Source organism: Staurois parvus, unplaced genomic scaffold, assembly GCF_062004578.1.
Source record: "Staurois parvus isolate SC_StPar_1 unplaced genomic scaffold, SC_StPar_1.0 ptg001400l, whole genome shotgun sequence".
NCBI classification, from domain to species: Eukaryota; Metazoa; Chordata; class Amphibia; order Anura; family Ranidae; genus Staurois; species Staurois parvus.
In genome coordinates, this window is record NW_028319196.1 from 807,129 (window position 1) to 835,000 (window position 27,872).

General features: G+C 45.8%; 1 protein-coding gene across 4 annotated transcripts in view; it reads left to right on the forward strand.

Moving 5' to 3' along the window:
* Window positions 1-6,281, forward strand: part of LOC149436208 (dedicator of cytokinesis protein 7-like) — a 251,727-nt gene extending 245,446 nt beyond the window's left edge. For all 4 annotated transcript variants that reach the window (XM_089661880.1, XM_089661883.1, XM_089661882.1 and 1 more), the window contains one exon: window positions 11-6,281. In XM_089661880.1, the coding sequence (XP_089518006.1) occupies window positions 11-53 (43 nt within the window). In that variant the 3' untranslated portion in view covers window positions 54-6,281. The remainder of the gene's footprint in view (window positions 1-10) is intronic.
* The last annotated feature ends 21,591 nt before the right edge of the window (window positions 6,282-27,872 follow it).

Genomic DNA, 27,872 nt, shown 5'->3' on the forward strand with positions numbered 1-27,872 from the left:
CTTATTTCAGGGACTCCCTGACCCGCACAAGCCTACGGAGAGTTGAAGCTTGAGAACCTCGAGATGTCATTAATCCTCCACTTTACAGACATGCCATTAGGGGGCGCCAGCATTGTCACTGCCTGTACAGCTCAGCGTTCCATTGATTGCAGGCCACAGTTCTGTACATTTGAAATGTCTATTTCTGCTGTCACCTATACATATTTCTGTGGAGCCAGGACCTAGAGATGACTTATGAAGGAAAGGGCCAGGAATCAGAAAAGGGAAAAACTGGACATGGGATGGTATATGTGGACCACACTAGGACTAGGATCTGTTTAGGAAGAAGGGTCTCTACCCGTTCTCCAGAATGTCTCCTCCTGTGCTGAGTGCACAGTTGGTAGATTGTCATTCCAAAAACTGTATTTTGAGTTTTTTTGTTGTGTTTTTTTTTAATATGATTTGGTCGATAAAGAAGGGACAGATGGAAGAGGACACATCCTGAAAGGTAATGAGTTGAGCTCATAGGGAGGTTTGATGTACAGTCCATAGAAAAGATACAGTTGCCCATCACAAGCCCATGCGATTACTCCTGTAATGTACTGGAAGCTCAAAGTGGTTGTAAACCCTTACATATACCCGTTGAAGTGACTGGCCTCTGCTAGTGATACAAACAGATGAAGCAAATCCTCCTACATAAGTTGTACCTTTTTATCTGTAGCCATCTCTCCACTACATCTGTTCTAAGTCAAGAATTTACACAGCATTTCTATTTGTCAGAAGGCAGGTAGTGGGCATATGATGTCACACACTGTACAACAGAGAGCTGAGTGTAATCTGAGACCTGAGTGGAGGTAATGGACACACACACACCCCTCTACACAATCTCCTAGGGCAGGGGTGGGCAAACTGCGGCTCTCCAGCTGTTGTGGAACTACATTTCCCATGAGGCATTGCAAAGATTACAAAACTAACAGTTACAGCTATGACTTGCAGAGGTATGATGGAACTTGTAGCCCTGCAACAGCTGGAGAGCCGCAGTTTGCCCACCCCTGTCCTAGGGAAACATGCACAGCTAAGGCTGTTATTTATTTGTTGTGTACTGGGGGGGGGGGGGACATCTCCCATGATTGCCTAGTGTTGGCATAAACTGTCAGAGGAATGGGACAGGAGGCAGAAGTAAACACCATAGAATGATATGCATTGTTCATTTATAATGTCAGAGGTTTACATCCACTTTAAATGGGAGTTTGTGATTGGACGCAACAAGAACTGTTCTTTCTTTGTAGAAATGATGTCCCAAAAAAAAAAAAAAATGACCAGTCAGGTAAGGCGCTCCCCTGCACCAAACTTTTTTTTTTTCCCTTTTTTTTATAAAGGGAACCTGTCAGTGAGGACACTGCTGATCTAATTGGTTTTTAGGTGCAAGTTCCAAGGCTACATTCCTCATTTATGCCTCACTGCATGAATCACAGCCCTAGAAATATGCAGTTTGGAGGAACTTCCCTGGTTCCATACTATTTTCCAGAACACTCACCAGACAGGCAATGAAGAATGAGGAAACGGTCCTAGAACATGCACCTTTAAGTCAGCAAAGGCTCACAGATTCAGTTTAGCTGCATTAGGAAGCTCAGTGTCTTGTGCACCTCGGCACGGACAGGGACACTGAGCAGGGACTGGCAGCGCACGGAGGAAGCCCTTGTTGGGAGCTGGCCATCTGATGCATGTGACTTCACATTCCGCGATGCCAAATTTACAGTGAGAGATCAGCTGCATACACTAGAGGCAGCCATAGTTCACCAGTTTTGTTGAAGGATGTGGCCTGTCTATTTACTTTGTGGGTAGGAGACATTAGGGTGTCACATCATCCATATACAGTAGATGACACCATTCTGCGGGTTCAGCCAGTACTGAATTCAAGACCTCCCCAGCTTCTAGTAACATTACTGGGACCTGTGCTCTTCTGTTTCTGGAAAGTTGATTGGCCATTTTTTTCCAAAACAAGTGGCCTGGTTTGCTTGCCTTCATTTTTTGGGTGACAAGGGCTGGATATGTTGAATAAGCTGAAATGTTCACAGAAAAAAAAGCTCTGAATTGAGTTGGTAATTCTATTATGGCCTTAATACGTCTCAGGGAAATGCTGGCGGACTATGGAAAGGCGCTGATAATGGCAAGGCCCCGTTCCGCAATGCTGTACATTTATTTATGGGCATTTTGAAGTCTCTTCTCTCCCTGCCTTTTACAAGTCTGTGTAGCTGAACTATGACATGATTGTATTTTATATAGAACATTGAATGCACTGAGCAGAACCAAAAAATATTTAAATGCCGACTACGTGAAAATATTAGAAAGCCCAACCACATCATAAACTTTTTCAGGTTTGTCGAGACGTTCTTGTTCTCTGTGTCCCCGGTGGAGCTTTTGTCCTCACTTCCTGTCCCAGTGACATCAAGACATAATATGAGAGGGTGGTGGTTATCACTGGCACAAGAAGACACTGAAAAAAATCTGATCTCTCCACACCCGACTATATATAAACATGCTTTTGTTGCTGCCTCTATCCCTATCAGAGAGAGAGAGTCTATAATTTGGGACATTTATTTACCAGGACAGGAAGTGAGTGTGTGTTGCCCCAGTGGGGACACTGACAGCAGTACAGTACATGTGTCTGTGTTTCACCATTTCTGATGCATGTTCTTCTGGGGCGTCCCTAGAGTTGGTGTCACCCGATGCGATAACACTTGGTGACACCCCCTCCGATGATCCCTGCAGAATGGATCGGATCTGCGGAGTGAGCATAATGGATCGGACTCCGATCCAGTAAACTCCCCAATCCGCAGATCCGATCCATTCTGCGGGGATCATTGGCTTTCTTTACAACTTACCTTTTCGTGGAGCGGGTCCGGTGTCACCCCCTATAGGTTGCATGCCGATGATCCCAGCAGGATGGTTCGAATCTGATGGCTGCATTAGTTTTTTTTTCTTTTATGCTTGCTTTCTTCTATTTTCATCTGTTGATCTGGCCAGTAAGTCAGCGGCTTTTCAAGAAAACAAGCTCTCTTCCAGATGTATCAGTTTAAAGGGATGAGACAAACCATTTATCACTGACAAGGGTGCTGTAACTGCTTATAAAGTATCGGCTGGTGTTTGGCTTCAGTTTGTTAATATAGTTAAATATGGTAGTACATTTAACACTCGCCTCCCCCCCAGACCAACAGTGCTGCTGTCCTGTTTGCTGTGCCTCCTGTGCTTATTCTTCCAGAGTGGAGGACTCTAATACAGGAAGTCTGGTACTGGCCAGATCACCAGGTGAAAACAGAAGAGGGAAAAAAAAAAAGTATAATTATAGGCCATATTTTTTTTTTTTTTTTGGATAGAATGGAGAGGCATTATTAGAACACTTGTCAGTTTATATTGCTGTCTGTGTCCCCATTAAGGAGATTTTCCCTCTCTGTTTGTCCTGTTTACCATTATCATTAAAAATCCCAAATTTGGGGTTTTCCCCAGAAAAGTAATAGAAGGGAAATTTTCCAATGAGGACACTAGTGACCTGGGGGCCCCCATGGAATTCTCTTAATTTGCAGAGATTTCCTCTCACTTCCTGTTTGGCTATGGGACAGGAAGGGAAATGAAATCTCTACGGTGTGACACAGAGGGTGATAAATATCTGAAAGACGTTCTAACCCTCTCTTACTCTATCCTAAATGAAAAAAAGGCTTTGCCTATAGTTCTACTTTAAAAAGAAAAGTAATGCAGCCACCACATTGTATGATTGGCAAGCTGCAATATATTACATTTTCAGGAAAAGGTGAACTAATACCATACACCCTCCCCAGTCCCCGCTGTACTTACCTCCGTGGCTGCCAAGCTGTTACTATCCATGCAGCCTGTGTAGCGGTTGAAGGATCTGAAATCCCCCCTCTTCTCCCTCTTTTGTTGTGCAGCGTTTCCAGGACGGAGCAGAATGATGCTCTTTGCTGGCGTTGACCAATCAGAATCACTCTGATCCATCCTGGAAGTGCTAAAGAAAAAAGAGGGAGAAGAGTGGGGATTTACAAATCCCTAGACCGGCTGAATGGGCACTGACAGCTCATCACCTACAGAGGTAAATGCAGCGGGGACCGTCGGGGGTGAATAGGGTGTACAGTGTGTGTTCACCTTTTTTAATTTTTTCTGAAAAGGTGAACTACTACCATACACCCTCCCCAGTTCCCGCTGTACGTACCTCCATGGCTGCCAAGCTGTCATTATCCATGCAGCCCGTGTAGCGGTTGAATGTTCTGAAATCCCCTCTCTTCTCCCTCTTTTGTTGTGCAGCGTTTCCAGGACGGAGCAGAATGATGCTCTGTGCTGGCGTTGACCAATCAGAATCACTCTGATCCATCCTGGAAGTGCTAAAGAAAAAAGAGGGAGAAGAGTGGGGATTTCATATCCCTGGCTGAGTGGGCACTGACAGCTCATCACCTACAGAGGTAAGTGCAGCGGGGACCGTGGGGGTTGAAAAGGGTGTACAGCGTGTGTTCACCTTTTTAATTTTTTCTGAAAAGGTGAACTAAAACTCGACTACACTGGGCCCGTTATCCCGGATCCATGTTGTTCGGTAGGGCTTATGTTATGAGCACCTTTGATGCGATGTTGTAGCATTCATTGAGTCTTCCTTGTCCTGTAGGGTAGGGCTGTTGGAGCGCACCAAACCCCATTCACTACCATTGGCTGCATTCATGGAAAACCAATCGGAAGCCAGAGTGACCGTCAATCAGCTGCTTTTAGGGCCAACTAAACCCCAAAGGCGGCTTTCCTTCGATGTACATGTGCTTGCTGAGCTCAGTGGTAAAGTACTTTTCAGATGTTTCCACTGCAACACGCTCAGTTCTGTGTGCAGCTTGGAAGCATTGTCTGTAGGGTTCAGTAACCCAGATGATCGGCAGGCAAGCTTCTCTAGCTCCCATTTTGGCTGTTCGGCTCACAGTCAGGGCAGATGGATGGATGGTCTCCAACAACCCATGTGCCAGTAGTCTGAAGCTGTCCTCGCAGGTTTCAGTTCGATTGTATGGTCTTCATGCAATCTTCTTTGGATTTACCAAAATGTGAGGGTCTACTTAAAAAAAATTCCAATCAGTCTTTATCCAGATACACTTTTGCACTATATAGTTGCTTGTGGATCTAAAGGAGATTGTACAGTCTTGTAAAATGTATGGGCAGCTTTGGAAAGCAAGCATCTGATTAGTTACTGGGGGGTAAAAACACTACGGGGGGATTTACTGAAACTAGAGCACTCAAAATGCAGTGCAGCTGTGCATAGTAACCAATCAGCTTCTGACTTCAGCTTGTTCAATGAAAGCGGAGTTCCACTTACATGTCAATAAATAAAAGTCAGCAGCTACAAAAACTGTAGCTACTGACTTTTAAAACCGCCATTTACCTGTCCCTCGGTCCCGTGGTGTGTCCCCCGCAGCCCGTTTCACCGGCCGTCCTGTATTCCAGGAGGCCGGCATCTTCTGTGTGGGCACCCGGCTGTGACAGCTTGCGGCTTCACAGCCGGCTACCCACTGCGCATGCGCGAGTAGCGCTGCACTTCCTGAATGGTCCCGTAGTCTTCTGGGATCTGTCATGTGTCCCAAAAGACTACAGAAAGGGAGGGAGGACACCTTCTGGGTCGGATCGCCTAAGCGATTGGACCGGAAATGGGAGCGGGTACCTGTCAAATTCGGGTGCCCACTCTGCCTCCCAAAGGTGCCAGTCCTTAATGGGGAGCAGTCCTTAGAGCGGAACTTCCCCTTTTGGGTGGAGCTCCGCTTTAAGCTTTGACATGAAAACCTGGAAGCTGATTGGTTACTATGCACAGATTCTGTGTGCTCCAGTTATAGTAAATATCCCCCCTATATTTCCGTTGTTCCAGGCTCATCTGCTAAAGCAGCAAAAAATATAATACGCCAAGTGCAGTAACCTCAGGCAACCAGTCAGATTTCAGATTAATTTAACGTGACCTGAAAAGGCGAAATCTGATTGGCTGTTACGGTTTCCGGTACTTAGCAAGCTGGTGATTAGGCCTGCTTTTGTCCGCACACCAAGTGTACTTCGGCTGTGTACTAGTCACTACATTGCTTAATACATAGGCTCCTGCTTGTCTGTCCTGCTGTTGTATAGTTTCACTACCAGTTAGTCTGTACTGCTGCCATGGGAAGGATTGTGGCTTCGCAGTCACGCCATGTGGCACGTTCTCTGTTTTGCTGTATATAATTGACTTTGCCGGTGTGTATGCACTATTTTTTTTTTATAATAAAATAATTGTAATATTGGAAGTTTTCTTGGTTACTGTGGAAGCGGTTTTTTAGTTAAAAAAAACAATTCAGAACCATTCCCTTACTCATCTGTGCAATTCATGTGTGCTCTTACATTTTCTACATGTTACATATTATACATATTTTATATATTTTTTTTTAAAATAGCTTTTTTTTTCCTTTATATTTGTTTTGTTCACTTGCAGTAGTGCACTTTGGCAGTTCAGAAATTTACTAAGAGCCACTGTGTACTATCTTGGATGCGCTAAAGACTTTCATGACAGGTTAATTAAACATACAGACAAATAAAGAATACGATACATGCACTGTAAAAATAAATGGCTCCCTTCTGGTCGGCTTACTACCCGTCTGTATGAGGACTGAACAGGAGTGACTGCTTTGGGATGTCAGGTGCCCATCACTAAATTTATCTCCTATGCAAACCCTCCACATATTTATACAGTTAGGTCCATATATATTTGGACACGGGCACAATTTTAGTTTTTTTCAGTTATTTACCAAAACATATTCAAGCTATAGTTATATAATAGATATGGGCTGAAAGTGCACACTCTCAGGTTTAATATGAGGGTATGTACATCCAAATTAGAGGAAGGCAATACCAAATTAAAAAAGAAAAAAGCGCTACTTACAAAAAACACCAAAGTGTCAGCAGCATATCCCACCCAAAATAAATTTTGGCAACAATAATCCAAATTAAAAGGTATGCGCTAATAACAAACTTATACAAAAGTGTATATCATCATCCAAAAAACATTAGTGTTTTAAATAAATTATAGTGTCCAAACATAAATTAGTGTCCAAAAAAATATATATATCTTCAGTGACTTGAACCAATTGTGAGAATCCACCACCAAAGGAGATTAAATGAACTCACCAGAGCTAATGGCTGGTCAGATTATAAACCAGCAACAGCGCTTGTGCTCTGGGAGCAATGAACCCGACGTCCAAATAGATATGGTGATGTTTCAGACACTTCCAGATAATAATAATCACAGCCAAACAACTTTGCAGCCCAAGCTCTTATGATGAACTTCTCCACTCTTTCTCATACCTCCATGAGAGCATACAGTACACTCAGGGGCAAAAAAGAGAACATAATGGTGCAATACGTTTTTTTCATTTATCTCTATAATAAAAAAGGTATAAGGAAACTCACAAACAAGGTGTCCAACAGACACCAGCTTCAATCGCAAAAAAGGGTTGAGATACAGTTAACGCTCACTGCGGATCTCTCCCATACAGCACAGACCAGCAAGGCTCTCTAACGTCCACATCAAGTAGGCTACGCGTAAATGAAAGATCACAAATCGAAATATGTATTCTTGCAAGAGTCGGAATAATAAGTGAGATGAAGAAACATCTGAACAAAACATCTGACCATAAAAAGGAATGGTCAGATTAATAATTTATAGGTATGCCAGGTAAAGTAATGGATCAAACTCAAAATATACACACAGCTTAATGGGTCTGTTGAGTGATTCCTCCTTCTCCCTAGCTGATCTCTGCAGACAGGGTTGCATGGCGTGCCAATCGAAGAGACCGAGAGCCTGAAAATAAACCCAGACGTGACCCAAACCATTACAGTTTCTATTCAAACGAAACTTCTACTGGGAGAAATATGGAGGCTGCCATTTCTGATTTGTGATTTGAAAATGCTACTTTCGTTTTTCATCTATTGAAAGGTGCAGGAAGTCTTAAACCTTCAGGTTATTCTGTCGCCTACAGAAGGTTTGGACACTGAAGAACATATAAACTGTAGGCCAGCCCTAAGATAATCCTTCCTACTAACAGCTTGCTTCAGTTTTTTCCAGTGACCTAGGAGTATGGACATCTCTCATTCAGCATCACCTGATGAACTTGTTTACTTAATTTAATTTTACTTTTTTCTAGCAAAAAATGTTTCTCTTCCAAGAAGATTTACCTCCATGCAGCTGCAGGAGATCTTTGTTTTCTTTTTAGATACCCGACATATGTGTCCTCTGTTTATACTTTTAGTCTGTCACTGGTCCCTGCTACGCGGAACTATAACTGTGATGACCAGTTGAAAGCCTTCTGCTTAATGTGTCTCATTGTTTTCAGGACAATGTCTCCTTGGGTCTGTGTTGAACCATCAAGGATGGTGCTGTGGGCTACCTACGTTTTCCAAAGGAAGAATCCTATGGGACAGCCTCGTAAATCCTCTACCACTTCTCAGTAATACTCTTTTTGCTTCATTATGCCTTTCATCTCCACATCAAGACCCCCAAGCGTGGCTTTTCTTCTACCAGCAAGATCTGGCTTTCCAAATCTGCCAAATCCACTGACAAGCCCTCCCCGGCATAAGGATATGCTCCAACTTTCCAGGGCTGGGGGTGTGACAGAACGTGGCGCCTGACCCCAGCCCTTCTCACCAAATTGTGACCGAAGGACCAACCGATCTCGCACCGCGCTGTCACTTGCGTAACAATACCACTCTCAGCTGCATCCAGCTCGCGGGACTACAATCTATTTGTCAGCAGCCTGAGAGCGACTGTTACTGGGTCAGGTTAATTACGCAATTAACCCTTTACACTGCCACCACCACCTTTTTACAGAGAAGGAGGAAACTCACAAATCTTTGCAGTAACACTATGATATTAGCATAAGTGTCTGTAACACACTGTCACCACAGACAGGGATATTCAGAGGATTATTACATACAGTAGCACTTTTCAAGAGACAGGGATTCTTTAGTTTGCATTAAAAGCTTTAGAGACAGTTTCAACACTTTTCAAAATGGGGTTTATTACTAAAAAGGTCAAAATGGTACAATTCAAATATTTACAGAAAAAGATGTTACAAAGATATAAAGAACAATAAAGCAACAGAAATACAAGAAAGGAAGTAAAAAGGCAGAATACTTGCAATGTCCTCGGTTTAAGCAGAGTCCAACTGTCCGAACAAAAAGAGATTGCGTTTGCTCTCAAGTCCGTTGGATGTTTCCTGATTGATGTTAAACGAGAGCTCTCTTCTCCAGGCCTGTCAGTCTTTTTCTATGATATGAAGTGACTCCCGCCCACCATATAAGGAAATGACGGGCGCAAGGCGGTTCTCGTTCTGGGAGGACGTCCTATGACATCTTCCCACTCTAACCGAGCGTGCGAGGATCCGAGAGCGCGCAGCGATCGGTGGTGCACTGTGTCCCCCGGACACAGCGGATCACCGATCAACGGAAAGAGCCAAAGATGTTGGCTCGGTCATGTGATCAGCTGTGTCCAATCACAGCTGATCGCATGTAAATAGGGAAATGCCGGTTATCTGCATTTCTCTCCTCACGTGCTGACAGAGGAGAGGAGAGCTGGTAATCGGCATTCCTCAGAGGGGACATGTACACTGATCATCAGGGCACTGTTGATCAGTGTGCCCTGATGATCAGTGTAGCCCCAGCAGTGCCACCTGTCAGTGCTCATCAGTGCCCATCTGAGCTGCCTATCAGTGCCGCCTAACGGTGCCAGTCGGTGCCGCCTATCAGTGCCATATGAGTACTGCCTTTCAGTGATGCCTGTCAATGCCTTTAAGTGATGCCTGTCAATGCCCATCAGTGCAACCTATCAGTACCCATCCCTGCAGCCTCATTAGCGCACATCAGTGAAGGAGAAAAATCCCTTATTTACAAAATTTTAAAACAAAAACTAAGAAAAAACTTTTTTTTTCAAAATTTCAGGTTTTGGTATGTTTAGCAAAAATTAAAAAACCCAGAGGTGATTAAATACCACCAAAAGAAAGCTCTATCTGTCTCAAAAAAAATTATAAAAATTTCATATGGGTACAGTGTTGCATGACTGCGCAATTGCCATTCAAAGTGCGACAGCGCTGAAAGCTGAAAATTGGCCTGAGCAGGAAGGGGATATAAGTGCCCAGTAGGCATGTGGTTAAAGGGGTGTCGCCTAAAAAGAAATGACCAATCATCCAGTTTGGGGATGGGTGCTAGGCGGTAACCAAGGGTATGACCAAGTGCCAACTGCAGTTTCATGCTAATATTAATAACTTCCATTATGTGCAGGTGGTATTCTAACAACTGGCAGATTAATATTCAGAATTATATTTCAAACCCAGGGATACCAAACACAGCGCACCCTTTTCACCCAGGAGGGAAGAGACTGCTTCTTCTCTTTCCTAGGTACTATTATAGTCATGTATGGCCTTGCTTGACTCACATTAAAATGATCTATCCAAATATATACCTAATATTAATGTGCCCAGTTCCTGCTGAACTTTAAGAATTGTATGTGAAATGTTTACATGTGGAATGGACATTTTATGGCACGCTCTAGCCCTAATGGCCTAACAGGTCATGACTGACTCAGTTATTGTTTTACGGTCGGACAGAGGAAAGTAGTTTTTAAAGCAGACCTCCTGCACCAGACTAATTAGCGGTTTACAGCCCTGGATCTTCATCTATCTATGTTTTATTTAAGATAATAGGCACTTTTGAAGTCCATTCAACTTACAGCTACAAATTCCATTTCAAGAGTGAGGAGGGAGGAGAGGAGAGGCAAAATGGCTGAGGCCTAACAAGATGGCTGTCACGTACAGCGTCCATGTCTTTATTGTGCACAGTAGTCACAGGGGGATGTCTACTGGCCTTTGTGGATGCTTGAAAGTCTTGTATTTCTGATGCTTGGGGAGATAAAAGGGGGTGTCCCATAGTTATATGCTTGAGTTTTGCTCCCTGCGCCTTCCTTGCTTCCTAACCTTCAATCTTCCAGTATCTCCACCACCTTGTCCTGTCTCCATCATGCACTTTTTAGACTCCTGGAAAAAGAGGTCATTGCCCAATTCCCTGCTGAGGAATGCTTTCAAGGGATTTACCCCAACCATTCCAAAGCATACCACCACCTCTCCCTCCCCAATCCATTCTGGATATTGAAGTCTTAAATGTTTACATTCTTGTCCAAAATTTTAGGATGAAATTAACAAGATGCATAATTGCCTCTCTGAATCAAGTGGAATTTCTGGCCCCAGTGACCCTAAAGGATGCCAGTGCATCAGGACTTTCTGCACTTTGGGATGGAGTTCTTGCACTACCAGTTCTTGGCCCTCCTTTTCAACCTGTCTTCTACACTTTGAGTTTTCACCAAGCGCTGTCTCTAGTTTTGGCTCTTATACTTTTGATGTAATCCGACATTACCTGGGCAACCTCCTCATGAGGAAATAGACGGCGAGGGCTCTGGAGGACAGTGTGTCCCTGACTGCCTGTGTGTTACAGAAATTCAGATGGACCATGAACCTTTAGAAGTCATTACCGATTTCGACCATTCATTTGGAACATTTAGGGCTGATCCTGGACCCATCCCAGGCTTCAGTCTCAGGTTTCAGCATTTTAATCCAGAAATCATCTGACTCTCTTATGATTGATGGCCTTCTTCAAGACAGTTCCATTTACCCAGATTTATTAAAGAAATCTGTAAAGCGACATTCTGTCATCTTGGGACAAGTTGGTCCTGTCTCTGGATTGACTTATTCACCTCTCACCAAGGACCAGGCTATCCCTGTGCTGGTGGCTTTGGAATCTGGCTCTGATGTCAGAGAAGTCATTCCCTATTGTGTTTTGGAAGATCTTGGAGATGAATGCCAGCCTGTCAGGTAGGGTGTGAGTCCTGGACACTCTCTTAGTGCAGGGGACTTGGTAGTGGGTGGAATCTTTTCTCATCTGTCTCTCCAGCATTAAACCGACCTAGCATCAAGGCATCTGTTCTGGATTTAGTCAGACAACATCATAGTGGTGATATACAGTGAGGAACAGAAGTATTTGAACACCCTGACATTTTGCAAGTTCTCCCACTTAGAAATCATGGAGGGGTCTGAAATCCACATTGTAGGTGCATTCCCACTCAGTGACAGAATTTAAAAAAAAAATTCAGGAAATCACATTGTATGATTTTTAAAGAATTTATTTGTCTTTCACTGCTGAACATAAGTATTTGAACACCTAAGAAAGGGCAAGAATTCTGTTTTTTTGTCTCTGGTGTCTTTTGACAGCTCTTTGGTCTTGCCCATGGTAGTAGTTGGTGTCTGACTGACTGTGGGGTGGACAGGTGTCTTTAAAGAGCTCAGACAGGTGCTACTAAGTTAGATTAATGAGTGGCGTAGAGGTGGACTTTTTAAAGGCACAGTAACAGGTCTTTGAGAGCCAGAATTCTTGCTGTTTCTTATGTGTTCAAATACTTCTGTTCAGCAGTGCAAGACAAATAAATTCTTTAAAAATCATACAATGTGATTTCCCGAATTTTTTTTTTATTCTGTCTCCCAGAGTGGGAATTCACCTACAATGTGAATTTCAGACCCCTCCATGATTTCTAAGTGGGAGAACTTGCAAAATTGCAGGGTGTTCAAATATTTCTGTTCCTCACTGTACATCAACCATCAGGGAGGAACAAAATGCATCGCTAGACCAAAGGAGATAGAGTGCATCCTGTACTCGTTGGGTGGACATTTTTCAGCTTTGGATAATTGATAATTGGCAGGCAGGGTTTTCTCAGCTGGCAGCATCTGGAACCAGGAGAATGGTGTCTGCACCGAGAAGTGTCATGGTGGGGATATTGGATGTGGACCTCCTAGCCTTCAGGTTCAGTAAAAAAACTGGACTGGTTTGTACCCCATGGGCCAGTTAACCACCCTGCTTCTCAGTTGCCGCCTTTATCGACTTGGCTGTTTGAAGCCTAGGTTCTGAAGGACGGGCATTACTGTGTTGCTCAAGGCTAGGAAGTCTACTTCTTGCAAGGTCTATTATTGTATTTGGAAGGCGTTCTTTGCTTGGTGTGACTTTAGGACTTTCACTGCAGAAATGTCTCTATTCAAGACCTGTTCTGTGATTAAAACCGTATAATTCTGCTCAAATTTCCTCTACTGCCATTGGATTTGAATTTGGTCCTTTTGGTGCTTCAGAAGCCCTTTTTCGAACCTATCAGATATTCCTTTCTTTGCTTTGACTCACTGGGTAGTTTCCCTTGTTTTTACCACAGCTAAAGGAGTGTCTTAACTGACCGCTTTATCCTGCAAGGAACCTCACTTGGTCCTGTATACAGACAAGCTGGTTTTGAGAACCACACATTGTTATCCTTCCCAAAGTGGTCTCTGTTTCACCTTGATCAGGACAATCCAAATCAAAAAGAAAGCCGGACACGCGGTAAGCTTCACTTGATTACATGGCAGTATATAGAAATCAAATGTGTTCCTCATAACATTGAGGGAGGTTGTGACAGCTGAAATGCAATAGCTTTCTGTATACTGTATTTGTTATGTAGCCAATGAAGAATATCGAGAGAAGCTTACTGGGGGGGGCGGCTTTCTTTTCAACTTGGATATACTATGTGTGGGACTGGACGTCCCAGCCTCCGCAACGGTTTTAGCATGTGTACTAATACGTAGCAGTTGAGCTTGGGTAAGAGTTTTCTGTTTACGTTGATCAGGACAATGTCTTTTTTTTCTTTTTTTTTTTCTTTATATATCTAGTTCACCCTGTCTGCCTTGTCTAGCTGTGGTTAGCACTGTTTGAATGCATCTCTCTGTCACTTCTCCATTCCACAACATTGATTCATTTTGGTATTCAAGTTGGGCCCAGTAAGGGCACCCCAGCTTCTAGTCTACCATTTCTCAGAGGCTTAAGCTCACCATTGTGTAAGCTTTTGGTCTTGAGGATCATATTCCCCCCTCTTCCAGTCAAGGCTTACTCACTGTACGTGCTTTTTGGGCATTTTGCCATCTGGCATTTTTATTTTCACGGTTTTGAGGGCTGCCACCTGGTCTTCAGTTTGCATATTTGCCAGATTTGCCAGATTCAGTCATAAAGTCATTCAGGAAGTTCTTTAAGCTGCAGGCAGTTTCCAGCTCCTGTTTATTTATTTATACATTTAGAGCAGTTGTTTGCTATTTAGACCAAATCTTCTTAAATTTGGTGATACTGTGCTCTTCACCCACACTTATGTTGTTGTGCTCATCTCAGTGAATGGACCTCTAAATCATAGGAGACCAACTGAGCCTTTAAGAACACCCAGGGTGATATCCTCCATTCGTTACATCTCAGTCAGGGTTTCTCAACTGGGGTCTCCAGGGGTTCCGCCATGATCTACCCATCAATTGTAGGCAACTCATGGGTAGATTGCATCCCCACTCAGCTGAAACTCTTCTGCCATTTTTTCTGCATGCAGAGCCGTGCCAGGAAGCAACAAGTGTCACCACTATTCCGCATTGGCCTCTTCCTTCCCTCCTGTCCATCCCAGGTGCTTGTATTTGACATCAAATGGGTTGGAGTAAAGAGGAGGGCCAGCAGGGAACAGAATGCCAAAAGAGGACTCTGAGCAGCTTCCCTGCACTACTCTGCATAAGAAGGAAACCATTAATGTCTGCTGTGCTCCCAAGTAATGTTCCCTGCTGTCCTATGTGTAATCTGCCTTCCTGTACACTGCCCTGCTGACCCCCTGTACTCTGCCCTGCTGACCCCCTGTACACTGCCCTGCTGACCCCCTGTACTCTGCCCTGCTGACCCCCTGTACTCTGCCCTGCTGACCCCCTGTACACTGCCCTGCTGACCCCCTGTACTCTGCCCTGCTGACCCCCTGTACTCTGCCCTGCTGACCCCCTGTACACTGCCCTGCTGACCCCCTGTACTCTGCCCTGCTGACCCCCTGTACACTGCCCTGCTGACCCCCTGTACTCTGCCCTGCTGACCCCCTGTACACTGCCTTGCTGACCCCCTGTGCTCTGCACTATTGACCTCTTGTACATTGCTTATTTCAAGCTCAATCCAGAATTAAGCATCTGTGCAGAAAAAATCAGGCAGAAGTTCCACATTAAATAGGTATGCTTTAAAGTGGTTGTAAAGGCACAAGGTTTTTTACCTTCATGCATTCTATGGATGAAGGTAAAAAAACCTGTATGCAACAGTGCCCACAGCCCCCCTAATACTTATCTGAGCCCCATCGTGATTGAGCAATGTGCACGACAGCCTCAGCTGTCCCGGGTCTCTGCCTTCTCATTGGCTGAGACAGCAAGCGAGAGCCATTGGCTCCCGCTGCTGTCAATCACAGCCAGTCAACCAATGAGGAAAGAGAGAATGGACACACGGAGCAGTGGCTTGGGACCAAGCCTGCTCAGGTGCCCCCATAGCCCCGGCAAGGGACCTGAGAAGAGGTGGATCCAAGCTGCTCTGTGCAAAACGACTGCACACAGCAGGTAAGTATAGATATATGAACATATGAAAATATATGAACGTTTAGAATCACTTTAATATGTATTCTATTATTCCATGCTGGTTCTAAAAATAATTGTTATATCAACAGCTTGCTGATCACACTAATGTTTTGCAAACTGTAGATCTGTAAATTATTTGATGGTTTCCCAGAGATCTCATACTTTTTGCCAAGGGTTCCTTCTAGACAAAAAGGTTCAGAAACCCTGATCTCCGTTCACATGACCATACTCAAAGCCTCAGTGGGAAAAAAAAAAGCAAGCATAGGGATTGATTTACTAAAACTGGAGAGTGCAAAATTTGGTGCAGCCGTGCATGGTAGCCAATCAGCTTCTAACTTCAGCTTGTTCAGTTAAGTTTTGACAAAAAAAACTGCAAGCTGATTGGTTTCTTTGCACCAGATTTTGCACTCTCCAGTTTTAGTAAATCAACCCCATGGCAGGGTTGCCAACCGTAAGAAAATTTATGGACAGTTTGTAAAAACTGTTTTTACAACTATCTGTAAATATCAGGGGCTGATAATGCTGCATTGACTTTTGTAAGTGTAAACCAGTCAAATGACTAGTTATGGGGATTGTAAGTGTTTCCATATTGTGTTTTATACTGTTTAAATATGGATTGGCTTAGTTTGTTAACATCATTCAGATTGTCCATAAAAATTGTGCTTAGTCATTAAAATTTTGATTTCTGCCTCAATACAGGTTCTCTTTACCCTGCACTACCAGTTGCAACCCAGAATCCAGAATTTCTTTTAAAATGGAACTAAAGCCACATATCCGCCCAGGATGGTGCCATCTTATCTTGTATTTAGATCCACAGTTTCCATGATCACAGCAATTACACCAGCAGTTTGAGAACTGACATAAGCATACTGGCAACTGTGACAGTTGTCACCAGATTTGTGGCTTGGATTTAGCCCCTGCACTAGGAGGCAATGTTTTAACACTGCAGAAAACAACATTGATATGTTTGAGTAAGGATTTAAAATTCAATTGGTGGGTTTAGTCCAGTTTATGCAAATGTTTCAGGTAGCAAAATCACAAGTCTGGGGTTTGGTGAGCCATGGCACAGGTTCTTGTAGCTGCTGTCATCCATCAATTAGGTGTCTTCATCCCACCTAGGCCAAGAACCATCCTGTCTCCATATTTGCGGGAGCTATGCAGACCATAGACGGGGAGAAAACCGTCAGAAAATCCGTCCAAAAAAATAATCGGCTGATTTTCGGATCATTAGTGGCTGAATTGGTCGGCCAGTTTTCTTGATTTTGACACATTTTTTTAATCGTTCATGTTGGGAAAAAAAATTGCCGATTTTGCCCATCGGCCAATTTTCACCGCAATGATGGGCAAATCAGACAATCTTTTTCCCGATTAAAAAAATGCGCATGAGCCGTGACCAAAGATAAAGAAGAAGAACATCTGTATCTATTTGTAGCCATACAAATAGATACAATGTTTGGAACCGCAATACTTAGAAATGTCAAATCTATTAGCGGTGTCCCTGCAGACAGCTCCGCTATGATATTTGACATTTAAAAGTATAGCAAAGTTGCAACATTGTATCTATTTGTATCCGAATAGAAACATCTGTATCTGAAATGGATACAAATAGATACAATGTTGCAACTTTTTCTTATTATTCATATTCTATTTCTTCTTCTTTTAAATGTCAAATATAGCGGAGCTCTCTGCAGGGACACCGCTATTATATTTGCCGGCCGTAGACGGGATGAAAATCAGCCGACTTTTTTTTACCAATGGTGGTAATGTCGGCTGATTGAACGACCGATTTTTTGTTTTTCTAAAAAAAAACCGGCTGGTTTTCTCCCTGTCTATGGCCTGCACTAGGCTTTAAATTCGGTCATCCTAATTCCCTCTAGTACTCTAGATAAGTGAGTTCAGGTGTGCAGGCCTATAATTTGAAGTACCGTTCTGCATTGTATCAAGGGAAAGTTCTTGGAGATGTTGCTCTCTCTATCTATTGTAGAGCAGATACAGATAACGGTTCGTGTGGCCTTTTTATAGCGATAATTACTGTGCCCGTCACCCCCTGACAATTTGCTTTGTTTAACATGATAATTACATTCTCGAGTTTGCCGATGTGTGACGGTGAAGTCTGTTTCCGCTGTCTGTGCAGAGTAATGTGAGTAATATGTGAATCACAGCCCTTTCACTATATGGATCAGAGAGAGATTCTTGGAAGTGTGTTATTAAATCCTCACAACTCTCAGCTGACCTTGTTTATTCATAAGAACGCTTATAACCGTTGCTGGCCTTCATTGGAGACCACAAAGGCTGACTTGTCCCGATTGCATGAGAGCTGCTGCATCTGTATACGGGGTCTGCGGGGCACACTAAGAGGACCTGTTACTGATGAGCTAATGTAGATATCTAAGAAACAATAACATAGGTAATCAGTAATGTGCATAAGAGAGAGGGCAACCATCTAAGTGTAGTAAAAAATAGATCCTTTTATCAAGCACACAGTTAGCAACTTGCATGATAAAGAAAAACAACTCGCTCAACGATTAGGAATAACACCGCTGACATCCTGGTCCTGCAGGTCCCTCCTGGATGGAAAAGCCACAGCAGTATGTGCAAAGCTGAAGATGCAAGTGGGAGATCCAGAACCTCCGTAACCAGCTTGGAGAGAACAGCACTGAAGCAGGAAAGGACATCAATCAGGGGTGGTATAGAGGTGTAGACGTGGTTACGTGTTTCAGAGCATGCGTGCTCCATCCTCAGGCCAAGGAAGGACCATCCACTGGTAACCTGCTGGAGTACAACTGAAGGGTAGCCTTGTCTGTCATGCACGTCCTGACCCAAGCCAATGGGCTCTTCAAATGCTTTTGCCCTCTCACTACTTTGTATAAACTCAAATCAAAGTCCCAGCACCTCTTGGATGCCCTTTTTTGTTCATTGGATTTTCCATGGTTGGAGAACCATATCAGTCCCGTCCATCTTCCCCTTAATTTGTTTGGCATCAGTGAACTGGTGCAAGTGTGGCATTGTTAGGAGAGATGTGCACTTTGGTTTCTTCTCAGGTTGTATGTGTTTTGGAGGCTTTCAATACACTGTATGTATTTTCTGTGCTCCGGTTGAGCCTTATGGGATTTGGTGGGCCACTGACAATGTCAAGCTAAGAACAAGGGTGAAGACTTGGAAAAGGACGGAGGAGGAAATGGCAAGGAGTGGTTGGAAAAAGTTGTGGGGGACAAAGTCCCCTTCATGGCCAATAGTTATCAAATTGATGTACCCACTACGCCAGGAGAATTTAGGGGGCTAGTGGCAGGTACAGTAAAATGGGTCTTCAGCAACAAAAAGGCATTGTCAAGGGCCTGGCAAGTGATTGTTATCCTGTGTTGGCATTTTTGGTTACTGCATTTATGCTTCAGTCGTAGTCTCCACATTAATGTTCTCATGTACATTTATGTAAACTGGCATTTCTCAACCTTTTTACCCCAAAATAACCCTTGCAATAATTTTCAGATCCCAGGGAACCCCTCCAAAGATTTTTCCATTGGTGATCTTTGGGAAACTGCCACTTACATTGGTGGTGGTCAGTAAGAAGAATTGTTCCCTTACAGTGGTGGTCAAAACGACCCCTTACAGGTGTGCCTACGGCTCTGGCAAGCGGTTTTGGACTTGGAAGTATTCAGGCATCATCACTTGGGAGGTCAGTTAGCCACAACTTAAGGAACTGCTAGCTACCACTGGTGGAACCTTAGATTTCCATGGAACCCGGGTTGAGAATAGCTGATGTAAACTGTTCTTATATGCTGCAGCCTTCTTCATTCAGATATCATCTTGAAATGTTAAGAAAAATAAGTCCCAGCATAAAATGTTTATTTTAGTGTAGCAGAAGTTGCTTTGGTCCCTACTTCAAGTCAAGCTTCAAAGCCGTAGAGAACTTTTACGTTGATTTCAAGGATAATCTACCCTGGAGCAGGATTGTTTCCTCTTCACATCAGCGCTGTCAGTTTGTGTTCCTTTGTATCTTCTGAGGAAGATCTCACTCTCCATTGGTTGTTAAGGCCAACAAAGATACCATAGTTGGCCTGAATTGTCTGTGCCTTGGAGGTCTTGTGTTATCTCTGATGGGGGTCTTCACACAGCAAGTCTAATAATGATTGAAGATATGCAACGCCTTCTGCAGTGTGAATTCTGTCAGCACTCTCTTCCCTCACTGACACATTCAAGTGTCCCTGTCATTCATGCTCAGCAGGAGCAGCTATTTGATTTGCTGAGTTAATATTTAATCTTGGTCACTAATGTAGTGGCTACTTGGCACTTTATTTACATTGGAACCCCCTCAGCTCCAGACAGCTGGATTTTTGGCCTCCCAAAGTCTGCATGGAAAGCATTGCCACCAATCGATGGCTTCCTAAGACGTTTATGTCAATGGGGAGGGGAGGTGAAGAGTGGATCAGGCAGACTGATTGAGCAAACAAATCAACACTCTTCCCAAGAGCTTTCAGACAATGGACATTTGCTGGAAGGTTGTCACCTACTGGTTCAAAAACAATCAGGTGGACAACTGTTATTTCATGCCCTTGCACTGCTTTATGCAAACTTATGCTTTGCCTATTCATGGAAAATTAGCACGATTGCTTAATGGATTCCCAAGCAGCATATGTATATATACGTCCTGGATGGAAGCGGCAGGGGTGGACTGACAACTCATGGGGCCCCCGGGCAACAGGGGATGATGGGGCCCCTGTGTCCTTGCCCAAACTCAAAGCACACTCAAGAAAGCCTATAAAAAGGTACCAGGGGCATTTTATGGGGCCCCCTACTGACCCCGGGCCCTCGGGCAGTGCCTGAGTGCTCGAATGGTCAGTCCGCCCCTGGGAAGCGGTTATACCAGGGTCATGGCTGTCTCTGCTTTCAGAGTTGGCAATCGGCTTCCATGTAAAATTGATCTAAGCCTCTTTGCAGGCTCCCCGATCACTTTTATGGGGCTTGGAAGCCATCGGCCGCTGTCCTCGGGATCCCCTGTTCCACCAGGGAGCCTGGGACTGCTGTTAACGGTCGGCTGGCTCCTCACAGAGGAGTTGGTGGAACATCCATTCCTCCATCTCCTCTGTGACGAATGAAGCCGGAGTTGACAAGAATGTTGTTACTTCTGGTTTCTGTGCTGGATTTCCTTGACCAGGTCTCTGTTTGCCTTGAAGGGCAGAGGACAGATCAGGGATCTAATAGACTCAACAGCTCTCCATAAAGAGTACCAGTCATTGCCCAAGCTATCACAAGGGGTGTTCACTGTTCACCCCTTGTGATGGTGATAAAGTTGAATGCAAAAAAATGTAAATAAACATTTTTAAAATAATCAAAAGCACCCCCATCCTTTTGTGCTTGCATGCAAATGCACATGTACCGTAGGTCCTGCACACAACTGTAACTGGTAATAGCACCACACATAGGAGGTATGGAGAGTAAGGCTCCATTCACACATGTGCGACTTGTCATTCAACTTTGAACATACAAAGTCACATGACAAGTTGCAGCACAGGTTCAGTGGCACCCGTTCAGATCTATACAACTTTGAAATGGTTCCTGCACTACTTTGATGTGATTTGAGTGCCAGAGAGTGTATAGTCGCCTCAAAGTCGCACTGAAAATCGTGCAGCTTTGGAGTCGCAGAGGTGTGAACAGAGCCTCGGTGAGAGCGAGTGAATTCAATAATTCTAGTGTCATAGATCATTTTTATCTCTAAATTGGTAACCTGTAAAGGCTTTTAGGGCCATTTCAAACTACATGCATTTCAGTTGCTTTTTTTCTTCATCCAAGTCGCACAGAAAGTAGGTTATATGGTTGTCAGTGGGGGCAGCACAGTGGCTAAATGGTTAGCACTTCCGCCTGGCAGTATTGGGGTCGCTGGTTCAAATCCCAACCACGGCACCACCTGCCTGGAGTTTGCATGTTCTCCCTGTGCCTGCGTGGGTGTCCTCCAGGTCCTTCAGTTTCCTGAACTGTGAATGTACAATATATTTGTAAGCGCTGCGTAAATTGACAGCACTATATAAGTACCTGATATAAATAAATAATAGATCACGGTGTTTGCTGTTCCGGTTGCGGAAAAAAAGTAGAACAGGCTGCATTTTTTCTGCACAGAACTGTACTGAAATGCAGTAAAACACATCAAAAACGCACTGGAACGCACATGTCTCCATTTAAATTGAAGAAAAAGAGAGGGGGGAAAAATTAACTGGATTGCATAAAAAACGCACTGGAAAGCATCAAAAAAGCACTGGAAAGCATCAAAAAAGCACTGGAAAGCGCCAAAAATGCGCATGCAAAAACGCATCTGGACTCCGTTTCTATAGTGTGAACTGGCCCTTAACCTCCCTGGCGATGTTCCCGAGTGTAGCTCGGGGTAAAATTTCAGTACCAAGAACGGTAACCCCGAGCTACACTCGGGCTTACCATGCGGCGTTGCTCAGGGAGTCCCTGCAGCACTTACCTTGTCCTTCTCTCCTGCGATGTGTCCCCTGCAGCGTCCCCGGCCATTTCCTCCAGCCGATTCTGGCTTCCGTGTTCCGGTCCCTGTGACGTTGGGACGTATGGGTACCAGAAACGGCGTGACATTTGAAATTTTTAAAAAATGTGATTTTTTTTTTAAATGATTATTATATAGTATTACATTCCTGTATCAAACCATTTCACATACATTTTGTCCCGAGTGCTTTGTCCGGCGCCCTGCCTGCATTTTGACTGTTCTTTCTGCCTGGAAACTTAGAAAAGTCCATGGCGTCCAAAAAGCGTCCCTTTAGGTCAAAAGCGGTTTTAGACCGGCTAGAGAACAGCGATAGTAAATCAGATCCACTTGCAGAATTGAGTGATAATGATTCGTGGGGGAAATTCGTCATCGGACACTGAAAACGATTTTGCGACTTTGCTCAGCGATGTGCGAATTTTCCTCTGTATTTCAAATTTCAGTGTTTTTGGTTTGATTATATTATTGAATTAAATTTATTATTATTATTATATTATTATTTTTTATGATTATTTATTAAATTATAATTTATGATTTTGTGTTTCAAATTTTATCCTACCCGGGATGTTTAGTAGACTCTTGTTCGGACAGATTTCAGTGAGTTATTCCTAAATATTACAGCCTACAATAAAAAACTACATATTTCCATGGAAAAAAATGGTACCGCTTTCAGCACAAAAAATCGGAAATAATCATACCGCCAAGGAGGTTAAAGCGCCACCTATGGAGAATTCTAGGCATTGCCATTTTATCACCATTTCACAGATGTTTGCATTTTTAAGTCTTGACATGTTTGGTATCTGTTTAGTAGGGCAACATCATCTTATATATTTTACCAAACAATTGAGTATTATATTTTGTTTGTGAGCACTAAAACCCCCAATATTGATCAATATTTGTGTTTGATAAATGGATGCGTAAATATCGTGTGACATAAAAATGGCGACAACCACCGTTCTTCAGGGCCTCTGCTTTCAGAAATGATATAAAGTTTGGGGGTTTTAAGTAATATTCTAGCAATAAAAAGATTTTAACCTGTATGTGGGAAGTGTCAGAATTGTACCGGACGGCAAGTGATTAAATCCCCCTGCAGCAGAGAATACTTGGCGATTCATCTTCTGCTATCTTGTTCAGTGCTGGACATTGAGGGACATACTCAGTCATTTTGTGTATGGAGGATCATGTGATCACGCCATGGGCTGGGCCAATCAGTGGTGCCGTGTGCCAGTTATGACTCCAGTGACTTGGAGCTGACACGGGACTTTCCTTTTGCTTTTCCCTGCAGAGTGAATAAAAGGAAGGTAAGTACATATGTCGGGGGGGGGGGGGCATTACAGCTGAGCTCTGGGGAAAGTAAAAATCCTCCCTTACATTGGGAAGAGCACTTACCTGATCCCCTATCCCTCAGGCTCTTCCGGGCTGCTAAACTGATCTCTGCAGCCTGTGTCTTGGCAGTTGGATGCCCTCGGCGTCCTCAAGACTGATGCAGGGCCCATAGCCCTGCACTGGACATGACAGTGCCATGCTACAGTCCACCCCCGGAGCATGGTGAAGCTCTGACTATTGGGAGAGTTGAGGATCAGGTAAGGAAAACTGTTTTTCCTGTCCACAGACCCCAAAGTGTATTTAACCCTTTAAAGGGGCAGGGGTAGCCTTACTGCAGTGGAGGATTTTTACTTCTTCTGAAGTCGAGCTGTAAAGTGAACTTGTTGCTTTGCTCTGTATGGACAAATCACAGATTCAGTTTAATGTAGAACTGTGCCACCGGGGGGGGGGGGCACATTTTGGCATGTCTACCTCCTACAGTGCTCTCTTCCGGTATTGGGTCATCCACTGCCCCCCTTGTAATTGCTTCTTCCTCAGGGTCCCGAGTCTTCTGTCTGCAGCCAGTCCTCTCCATTGGCCAGCCTCAGATGATACACTGTCATTTCTAATGGTGTGAACAGGCCCATTTAGAAACAATTGATTGCACTTGCTTTGAGCCATGCAGGCCAATGTATGTTGTGTGAACGGGCCCTTATTGTACATTGCAATGCCACCCACACGAAGGGCCCATTCACACCACAATGCAGTGCACCTTAACACATGCTGCTAAAGCCAAAAGGTAGGGCTCTGATGAGAAGAGGGACTGTATGATGGGGGGGCTTGGTGATGGGGAGGCTTTGATGTAAAGGGGTGACTTTGATTTGATGGGGGAAATCTGATGTGTAGGGTGGACTTTGACATGATATGGTGACTCTGATATAATGGGTTGACTTTGACTTGAAGGGGTGATTCTGATGTGATGGAGAGATTCTGACTTGAAGGGGTTACTCTGAGGTGATAGGGGGGACTCTTATGTGATGGGAGGGACTCTGATGTGATGAGGGGGACTCTGATGTGATGAGGGGGACTATGATGTGATGAAGGGACTCTGATGTGAAGGGGTGGCTCTAATGTGATGAAGGGACCTCTGACATGAATGGTGTACTTTGACATGATGAGGGAACTCAGCCTGAAGTATGTTGTGTGAATTGGCCCTTATTGTGCATTGTAATACCTCCCACACGAAGGGCCCATTCACCCCACGATGCAGTGCACCTTAACACATGCTGCTAAAGCCAAAAGGTAGAGCTCTGATAAGAAGAGGGACTGTGTGATTGGGGGGGCCTGGTAATGGGGAAGCTTTCATGTCAAGGGGTGATTCTGATGTGATGGAGGGACTCTGATATGATGGGGTTACTCTGATCTGATAGGGAAATTCTGACTTGAAGGGATGGGGCTCTGATGGACACAGGGTACCCTGATGTGATGGGGGGATTTTTACTTGAGGGGGTGACTCTGATAGGCACGGGGTACCCTGATGTGACGTGGGGATTTTTACTTGAAGGGGTGACTCTGATGTGAAGGGGGGGCTCTGACTTGAAGGGGGACTTTGACATGATGGTGTGACTCTGATTTGAAAGGGTGATTTAGATGTGAAGGGGGGGGGGCGCTCTGATGTGAAAAGGAGACTCGCGTGTGGGGATTCTGACATGATGGAAGGACTCTGATTATAAAGGGGGCTCTGATGTGATGTATATTTCATCAGGGCGGTTGTGTACATCATCCCCCAGCTCAGGTTTCCCATTGATAAGTAACACTGACATTCTAGTTTGGGGTGCCTCTGGATTTTTCACTTTTAAGGGGTGCCGCAGCTGATAAAAGGCTGAGAAGCCGTAAAGACTTTTTCTGCAGATCATCGATAAATCATACGACTTCAGCAGAAGTGCCCCATCATCTGCGCACAGCTTTCCGAGCCATGCTGCGCTGTCGAGTGGTGAGATGCAGCGCAGTGAGATGAGGCGCGGTGAGATGCTGAGTGGTGAGATGCGGCGCGGTGAGAGGCTGAGTGGTGAGATGCGGTGCGGTGAGATGCGGAGCGGTAAGATAAGGCGCGGTGAGATGCGGCGCGGTGAGATGAGGCGCGGTGAGATGCGGCGCGATGAGATGTGGTGCGGCGAGATGCGGCGCGGCGAGATGAGGCGTGGCGAGATGAGGCGCGGTGAGATGTGGCGCGGTGATATGTGGAGCGGTGAGATGTGGCGTGGTGATATGCGGCGCGGTGAGATGCGGCGCGGTGAGGTGAGATGCGGCGCAGTGAGATGAGATGTGGCGCGGTGATATGCGAAACGGTGAGATGAGATGTGGCGCGGTGATATGCGGAGCGGTGAGATGAGATGAGATGCGGAGCGGTAAGATAAGGCGCGGTGAGATGCGGCGCGGTGAGATGAGGCGCGGTGAGATGCGGCGCGATGAGATGTGGTGCGGCGAGATGCGGCGCGGCGAGATGAGGCGTGGTGAGATGAGGCGCGGTGAGATGTGGCGCGGTGAGATGTGGCGCGGTGATATGTGGAGCGGTGAGATGTGGCGTGGTGATATGCGGCGCGGTGAGATGTGGCGCGGTGAGGTGAGATGCGGCGCAGTGAGATGAGATGTGGCGCGGTGATATGCGAAACGGTGAGATGAGATGTGGCGCGGTGATATGCGGAGCGGTGAGATGAGATGCGGTGAGATGAGATGTGGCGCGGTGAGATGAGATCAGGCGTGGTGAGATGTGGCACGGTGAGATGTGGTGAGATGAGATGTGGCGCGGTGAGATGCGGCGCACTGAGATGCGGTGAGTTGCTGAGCGGTGATATGCGGAGCGGTGAGATGTGGCACGGTGAGATGCGGCACGGTGAGATGCGGTGAGATGAGATGTGGCGCGGTGAGATGAGATGTGGCGTGGTGAGATGTGGCGCGGTGAGATGAGATGCAGTGCGGTGAGATGCGGAACGGTGAGATGCGGCGCGGTGAGATGTGGCGCGGTGAGATGAGATGCAGCGCGGTGAGATGCGGCGCGGTGAGATGAGATGTGGCGCGGTGATATGCGGAGCGGTGAGATGAGATGCGGCGCGGTGAGATGAGATGTGGCGCGGTGAGATGAGATGAGGCGTGGTGAGATGCGGAGCGGTGAGATGTGGCGCGGTGATATGCGGAGCGGTGAGATGAGATGTGGCGCGGTGAGATGTGGCGCACTGAGATGCGGTGAGTTGCTGAGCGGTGATATGTGGCACGGTGAGATGCGGCACGGTGAGATGCGGTGAGATGAGATGTGGCACGGTGAGATGCGGTGAGATGAGATGTGGCGCGGTGAGATGAGATGTGGCGTGGTGAGATGTGGCGTGGTGAGATGTGGCGTGGTGAGATGTGGCGTGGTGAGATGTGGCGTGGTGAGATGTGGCGCGGTGAGATGTGGCGCGGTGAGATGTGGCGCGGTGAGATGAGATGCGGCGCGGTGAGATGAGATGCGGCGCGGTGAGATGAGATGCGGCGCGGTGAGATGAGATGCGGTGAGGTGAGATGAGATGCGGCGCGGTGAGATGCGGTGCGGTGAGATGAGATGCGGCGTGGTGAGATGTGGCGCGGTGAGATGAGATGCGGCGCGGTGAGATGAGGTGAGGTGAGATGAGATGTGGCGTGGTGAGATGTGGCGCGGTGAGATGAGATGTGGCGTGGTGAGATGTGGCGTGGTGAGATGAGATGCGGCGTGGTGAGATGAGATGCGGCGTGGTGAGATGAGATGCGGCGTGGTGAGATGAGATGCGGCGCGGTGAGATGCGGTGCGGTGAGATGAGATGCGGCGTGGTGAGATGTGGCGCGGTGAGATGAGATGCGGCGCGGTGAGATGAGGTGAGGTGAGATGAGATGTGGCGTGGTGAGATGTGGCGCGGTGAGATGAGATGTGGCGTGGTGAGATGTGGCGTGGTGAGATGAGATGCGGCGTGGTGAGATGAGATGCGGCGTGGTGAGATGAGATGCGGCGTGGTGAGATGAGATGCGGTGAGGTGAGATGAGATGCGGCGAGGTGAGATGAGATGCGGCGCGGTGAGATGAGATGCGGTGAGGTGAGGTGAGATGAGATGCGGCGCGGTGAGATGCGGTGAGGTGAGATGAGATGCGGTGAGGTGAGATGAGATGCGGCGCGGTGAGATGCGGCGCGGTGAGATGAGATGCGGCGCGGTGAGATGAGATGCGGCGAGATGAGATGCGGCGCGGTGAGATGAGATGCGGTGAGGTGAGATGAGATGCGGCGCGGTGAGATGCGGTGAGGTGAGATGAGATGCGGCGCGTTGAGATGAGATGCGGCGCGGTGAGATGAGGTGAGGTGAGATGAGATGCGGCGCGGTGAGATGAGATGAGGTGAGATGAGATGCGGCGCGGTGAGATGTGGCGCAGTGAGATGAGATGCGGCGCGGTGAGAGGAGATGCGGTGAGATGAGATGAGATGCGGTGAGGTGAGATGAGATGCGGTGAGGTGAGATGAGATGCGGCGCGGTGAGATGAGATGCGGCGCGGTGAGATGAGATGCGGTGAGGTGAGAT